General features: G+C 37.2%; 1 protein-coding gene across 12 annotated transcripts; it reads right to left on the reverse strand.

Annotated features, from left to right (window-relative positions):
* Positions 1–597: 597 nt before the first annotated feature.
* LOC112775506 (pentatricopeptide repeat-containing protein At1g80550, mitochondrial) lies at positions 598–6380 on the reverse strand. Of its 12 annotated transcripts, none has more exons than XM_072227886.1 (9): positions 6032–6356; positions 4011–5770; positions 3695–3793; positions 3105–3216; positions 2903–2948; positions 2400–2466; positions 1282–1393; positions 1044–1158; positions 598–859 (listed from the first exon to the last, which is right to left on the reverse strand). In XM_072227886.1, exons 3-8 carry the CDS (start codon positions 3757–3759, stop codon positions 1090–1092), a joined length of 471 nt encoding a protein of 156 aa, XP_072083987.1. In that variant the 5' UTR covers positions 3760–3793; positions 4011–5770; positions 6032–6356; the 3' UTR covers positions 598–859; positions 1044–1089. The 12 variants fall into 12 exon arrangements, 8 of the variants coding, with proteins under 8 accessions (XP_072083987.1, XP_072083988.1, XP_072083990.1 ...); XM_072227887.1 differs by having other exon boundaries at positions 4011–5766; positions 6032–6306; XM_072227889.1 differs by having other exon boundaries at positions 4322–5766; positions 6032–6127.
* Between the last annotated feature and the right edge of the window lie 1039 nt (positions 6381–7419).

Raw genomic sequence — 7419 nt, forward strand, 5'->3', positions numbered from 1 at the left:
AATAATGAAGAATGCGAGCAGAAAAGAAAAACGCGAACAGAAAAGAACAACGAATTTTATTAGGTTGAAGAAGAAAAAGAAGGAGGAAAACGCGAGAAGAGAACAAGATTTACATTATATAAAGCGCGTGTATAACAAACGCGCAAGGGAGTTGAGGGAGGTGCATCTGATCAAAGTTACTTGGATAGCTTGGATGAAAAAATTACATAGATGTAGAATTTTTCTGTTTGTGATTATAATTAATATATGTATTGTCTACAAACAAATTAAAAAATTAAATAATTTCCCGACATACAATACTTTATTATCGAAAGTGTTTATTATTATAATAACTAAGGAAATGAGTGAAAAATAATTTCTCGTCGTTCTTTTCTTCCATCTTCGATAGCCCAATATTCATGACTATGTTCAGATTATCTATTAGGGTATTGAAATTCAATACACTTAATTCGATTAGTGACTTTTATGCATTAGTTTATGTTCTTTTCTTCCATTTAGATGTTGGTTGCATTTCACTTTTGTTGGAAATCCACGTGTTTTTGGATACTAGACGCTGCTGCATCCCAAACCTTATTCATGATCTAAAATCAGAAACACTTCAGAAAAAGGACCAACTATTTGGTATCATGAACTGGAAGTCTAAACACAACAGTCAACGGCTCTTTACAAAAGTTAGTATGACCAAACTACCAATCTAACAGGAGGTGTCCAAAACAGTTCTGCAATTTTAGTTGAACCAGTTACAACACTGAAAGTTTTAACCATTATAACTGACAATTGCTTCAACCGCTGGCGCATTGGATAGTCATCTACTGGAATCTTCTACCTCTGCTTCTATGCTACGTCGGGTTTGTATGAACTAGTGATGGAAAAACAAGAAATATTAATGTTTTTTCAAGCAATAAGAATGTTTGTCTTCTGACGAGCTTAGACAAGAAAACTGGAAACAAATGAGAGTCTCAGAATATACCAAGTTAATTACAAAAAGACCAAGATTGGGAGATTTAAGCAAGTTGCTATTACAGGCCAAGGAACTTAATTACCTGGATTGACAAGTTCATTGTAAAGATCAAGCTGATTTCATGGTTGTCAATGGCTTCTCCGGGGTGTATTCTCCATTTTATGCATTTTTATAGTTATTTTCCTAAGATAATCAGTCTGAAATAAGGGGATATCACATCCAATCAATCCTTCCATCATCCATATCCGTGTTTGCAATTTTACATAGATAATCCACATATGAAAACTGGCAACTGAGGCCATCATTATAAGTAAATATACCTCGGTGTCTGCTTTAGAAAAGATCTTCTCCTCAAGCCTTTCAGCAATCCTCCAAAGTTCTTGTGATCCCTCTGGATCAGTCACATCAAGATGTCTCTTTAACAGTTTCATTCTACAAAATAATCATAGTAGCCTAATAGTTAGAACATCCAAGTGACTGATATTTTAATATCCACAAATGAGAGAATATGATTATCAAAAATCAAGAAACATGCTTCTCCGCTATAGACTATGAGCAACACTAGCTTGCTAAAGCTCACACACAGATAATGAATAAATTGTTTAAATTGTTACCCTCTAGAATTTGTAAATGGTTACTAAACATAGAATGTTGGTATGTCAAAACTCAAAGAGGTAATTATATTTTATGATCTATCAGAATAGAATTTTATATAGGTTATTATTGATGATACAGTTTTTGCTATAAGACATCTATTCAGGCAAAGAGAAGAAAAAATCGAAGGGAATGGAAAGTAATAATGTCATGAAACCATTAAACCCAAAAACTTAAGCGGATAGAAAAAGGTAACATTAATGGTTATATCTCTAACACTCCCCCTAAAACAAGAGCCTCTTTTGGGTTTTTTTTAATTTTTGCATAGGCCTTCTTTTCTCCTTTAGTTGCCTTATGCTATTTTTGACTTTTAGGGTTCACCAAGGATCGAACTCTTGACCTTTCAGACATCGAGCTCTAATACCAAGTCATAAAACCACTCATCCCAAAAGCTTAAGCTGATGGGAAAACAAAACATTAATGGTTATATCTCTAACAAATAAATCCTCCTAACAATCAGAAGAAAAGAAGAAGCACACAACGAAGAGAATAAATTTATGTAGCAAGCTACCCAAACTGTAAACATTAAAATAATAATGGACAAATCATTTGAACAATGGAGTGCTTTAAGACCTAACAGAAGCCAAATGCCTAATCTTATCCTAAAGTATAGCTTAAAAGCATGCTCTGTGATCAAATTAGTTACACATGACAAATCTCATGGAAATATAGTTTATGACTAATTTTTCTTTTTGATGTGCAAATGCAGCCAAAAATATATATATATATATATATATATATTCAGGATCTCAGATCACCAAGTACAACAAAGGAAGAAAATTACATTTTGTAGACAATTCTTTGTCGGGAATCAGGGCAAAAGTAATCTCTCCATTCTCTTTCTCTTGCTTCTGAAAAGGGATGACCAACATCAGCAGGCTCCAATTATTGGTATTAGTAAATTTATATTATCTGAGGTATAAATGATACAACATGTAATTCATTCCAGACGGAAATAAACAAAACAGAAAACAAAAACATTGTTAATGCACCAGAAACATGTGCATAGAACAACAGTATTCAGATAATCAACAGAATCATGCATTTGCCATGGACATGAAGGTAGCCATTCACTGTTTAGTAAATTAACCTATGCACAATTGAACAATATTTAAAATACCCATCAAAATCTGTGAAAAATATAGTTGATGGTCAACACGGGTACACCACATGTGCAACATGTATTATATAATAGCAATACAGCTAGAAAATTCAACTATAAAATAACTCCAAAACCTAAAATGGGCTAGTGATACAAGAAGTTGACAGCAGTGTTCAGAAACTTACTTTCCAACAAAAGCATCTTGCGAGCTATTTGCATAACATACTCAGCCTGAAAATAAAGATAAGAATTCATAAAGAAATTAGCACAAAAGCAAAAAATGGGAATAAAAAACGGCAACCATATTACATGTTCAGTCATTATTCTATAATGGCAGGTGATCATAGATAGTCATTATAAGAATGAATCTCCAGATTTTGGGCCTACCTGGCTTGTAGCACCAGCATAACTTTTCTGCTCAATACTATGAGCAATTTTGTGAAATTCAAGGATTTCATCAAAACTCTCAGGAGGATGACCTAACTGTAAGTTATGCAATCTGTGAAATGAAAAAGAAAAAGGCTAAAAGAAGTCACCCAGCAGTTGAGGAACGAGAACAATAGACATTACCCAAGATGCCTAAGACCCTCCATCTTTCTCAATATACGCAAGCTGCACATTATTATTTGGTACAAAGGCTAAATTTACCTTCCTGATAGACAGAGCACAAAGAAGTACAGCCAAGTAACAACAGCATTCAGAGCCTGGTTTTAAATCATGGTAATGATTCTATTGTGAAATGCTATTACAAAAGATTGAAAACAATGCCATGAAAATGCATCTGACTAAATTGTGTTCAACAATGCAATTGCGGATCCTGCAAAACAGTGACAATGTTGTGCTAAACCTTAATCCGAAACCATGATCAGCAGCACGATTGCAGCTCTGATCTTGCAGAGGCCAAGATAGTTGGGAGAGTTGAAGAGAAGAAACAGAACATTGTAACTTTGAAAATGAAAACAAACCCCTAGACTTACATATTGTTGAAAAAGCGTTGGCGGAAAGCAGGCTGCAGTTCATCCCTCCAGTTACTTGTGTCCATCACTGCGGTGATGATTGAAGAGTTGCTTCTCAAACTGAAATAAGGTACCAAAACTACAATACGTAAATCAAAACAGACTACAGACAAACCATATAGGAGTGTCATGCATTATAAGAATTCAAGGTTAAATGAAGAGATTGCTACAAACACCCGCAAAGTTCCGATCATAAGAAAGAAACAGGTATGATTCCAACGGGAAAGTAAACTAATGGGCAGTAGCAGTAACTAAAAGGGACATATATGAATTGAACCTCAAATGGTAAGTTTTGCAGGAGGATAAGGTTAAGGATGATGCTGATGATGATGATGGATGGTGCGAGATGAGAAGAGAATTCTTTAAATCCAAAACCAAGCCTAATTTCTACGTTGCATGCTAACACATCTTTGCATGCACCCTTTGATTATGCCACTGGGCAATCTTTGATTAGTGTCTCAAACAAATACAAAGACACGGGAGTAAACAGAGATGTTTTGTAGCACTGAGATGGTACAGTGGGAGAGTAATACATTGTCTCAATGTGCATCTCAAAATAAAGCACACTAGTACCTATATCTTCAGTACCTCTATCACAGTGTCTTGTCCCACCCTCCCTCGTTACAAATGCAGCCATATTGTCATGCTTGCTACACAAGTATTTTGTGTGTTGATCAACATTGAGCTTCTTCTTCTTGATGAATGACAAGCTTTGTTCCCAACTCTTTCCTAGGCTTAGGGGAAAGCCCTTTAGCCAACATCTCCTCATCATACTTCCTTGCCATATCAATTAATCCCTTCTCGACAAGAGCGTCAATCAAAGCATTGTAAGCAGATGCATCAGGGCTGCACCCAAGCTGCTCCATCTTGTCCCACACCATGAACACCAGCCTTAGAAACCCCCATCTCGCAAACTTCCTCATCAGCATCACATACGTGTCCATGTTGGGCCTCACCCCACTCCCAACCATTCTATCAAACAACCCAATCATCTCTTTAGGCTTCTCAAGTGTCGCAAAGAAACAATGATATGAAACTGTGTTGGGATAGCAGTCATCCCTACGCATTTCATTGAGCAATGCAAGTGCCTCCTTATGCCTATAGCTATCACACAAGAGCCTCATTATAGTGTTGTATGTTACCACAGTCGGCTTAATCCCCAACTCCTTCATCTCATTGAAGACCCTGATTGAGAAATCAACACCTTGGGAGAGACCAATTGCACGAATCACTATGTTGTAAACAACCACATCTAATTTGATCCTTTGGCTCTTCAGGTTCTTGTAGAGCTTCACAGCCTTCCATGACTTTCCACTCTTGCAGAGTATGTCCATGTATATGGAGTAAGAGTGAAGATCCTTGTGGACCCCTTTAGCGTCCATCTCCTCCCAAAATTCACGGCACTTGCTCCACCAACCCAACTTGTACCACCCGCGAAGAACCATGTTGGAGATCTTGGTTTTCCCAACGCTATCGATGAAGCCATCATCAATGAGAAGGTCCTTGTTGTTGCCGAGGACGATGTCTTGGGCTTCGAGGACGTGCTTGTGGTCGCAAAGGGCATCGATGAGGTTGGAGAAGGAGGTGTGATCCTTGAGGTTAAACTGGGAGAGGCGATGAAAGGTGGAAATGGCATCGTTTACGGCATGGGCAGAGGCATAGCGGTGGAACATGAGGCGGAAGGTAGTGTGATCGGGTTGGGAGTGAGGGTTCCACCGCATGCGGTGGATGAGGTCCCAACAGAGGTCGAACTCGAAGTACTTGGCGAGAATGTCAAGGATGTTGTTATAGGTGGTGGTGGAGTGAGGGAAGTGGTGTTGGGACTCCACCCAGTTGAAGAAGTCAAAGGCCTTCTTCCAATCGTTATTGAAGGACACAAGGGTTTCCCGAACCGTAGCTTCATCCAATTGAATGGAATCATCGGAATGAAACTTAAGGAAGAAGAAGCTACTGATACGATGAAATGAAGAGTGTTGAAGTCGAATGGCGCTTTTGCTTGAGAAGAGTGAATGCATTGCTTCTCTTCTTCGGTGCTAGCTAAATCAAACACAGCTTAATCTATGAGATTCATTAAACGGATGATGTTCCTCCTTTACACTCAGCTAAATCAAACCCCCTATTTACACTCAGCTTTTCAATGAAACATTACCAATCATACACCAAAAACAGAGAGAACTTACAAATGACGGTTAATGCAATAGTAATTACTAGGAAATCGACAACGAAAATTAAACATCAGAATCATAGGAATAATCGACACACCGGGATGTGAGAGAGAGAGAGAGAAAGAAAGATAACCTGGAGAAGCGGCGGAGGCGGCGGCTGTTAAAGGCGCGGAGCTTGCTGGTTAGAAGAGAGACTCACGAGAGCTCAAGCAGAAAAGGGGAGAGGACCAGAGAAAAATCGGTCACTGAAGCTTGGTCGAAACCCTAATCCAGTGTCCTCACATTCGTGAATTGGGTGTTTCGAACGGGTCGGGTCAGTATAATTGGGCCGAAACCACAACAATCGGGCCGCCCCCGTTGGACGCGGCAGAATCGCGACGGAGGGATCGGAGCAGCTCAGCAGCCTGCAGAATCGTAGGATCGAATGCAGCTTTTTATTTTCCTCATTTATTTGTTTTGGACTAATTAAATGAACTTTGTTTATTTTAAATTGTAGTATGCATTTTATTTTATAATAAATTAAATTATGTGGGTACTGTTTATTTTAATCTTATTACTCTCTGTGTGCCTTTTGTAATAGGAAATAATTTAGCAAATAATATTTTAAAAAGTATTGTAAAATCCATTTTAATAGATCAGTTATTTGTAGATTATATGTTAGAATAATTCTTCACATACAAATGTTTTTTTATACAAGTCTTTACAAGTCATTCATATTAACGCGCTTCCAACCGTTCTTCTTCCTCTTCCTCTTCATCTTCTTCTTCTTTTCTTTCGTTTCTTGCCTTCTCTTTCTCCTTCTTCTTCTTCTTGTTGCATGTTCTTCTTCCTCTTCCTCTTCTTCTTCTTTTCTTTCGTTTCTTGCCTTCTCTTTCTCCTTCTTCTTCTTCTTGCTACACGTTCTTCTTCCTCTTCCTCTTCTTCTTTTTCATTTAGTGTACTTCAACGAATTTTGGGTGTATTTCTTAAATCCTTTGGGTGTAGTTTTGTAATCCTTTGGATGTATTTTTGTAACTGTTTTGGTGTATTTCTGTAATCGTTTTGGTGTATTTCTGAAGTTTCATTATCTTCAAATTTGGCAAAAAAATCGTTTTCATGGAGGAAGAAGAAGAAGAGTCCTTCATAATGCATGGTGAGTAGCGCGCTTTGGAAACAGGAAGTGGTTAAATACGTGCGTTTATTTACTCTTGAATGTGGGAGTATAATGCGTGTGTTTTATTAAACTTGTGCCAACTTGTAAGATTTGTAAACCAAAAAGACTTGTATGTGTAGGCTCTATATGTTAATTTATAATTTTTTTTTATGATTACATAATATTATGATTGTGTTAGTAGATTAAGTGATTAACACATTTTATTTTGAAATAATCGAATCTTAAATGCTTAAAATAAATTTAAAAGTAAACTCAATTAGTTAAGGACTTTAATATGAAGAACTTGCATTGACAAAAGATAACCATGTTTTAGATATGTAAATTCACCGGAAAACAAAGGAATATTTGGCTATCTCAAACAAGTTATT

This window comes from Arachis hypogaea, chromosome 19 (genome assembly GCF_003086295.3).
Source record: "Arachis hypogaea cultivar Tifrunner chromosome 19, arahy.Tifrunner.gnm2.J5K5, whole genome shotgun sequence".
Lineage (NCBI taxonomy): Eukaryota > Viridiplantae > Streptophyta > Magnoliopsida > Fabales > Fabaceae > Arachis > Arachis hypogaea.

Coding starts and splice junctions, on each gene's coding strand:
- LOC112775506 (XM_072227884.1), bottom strand. CDS start 5,748: ATGCATTCACTCTTCTCAAGCAAAAGCGCCATTCGACTTCAACACTCT.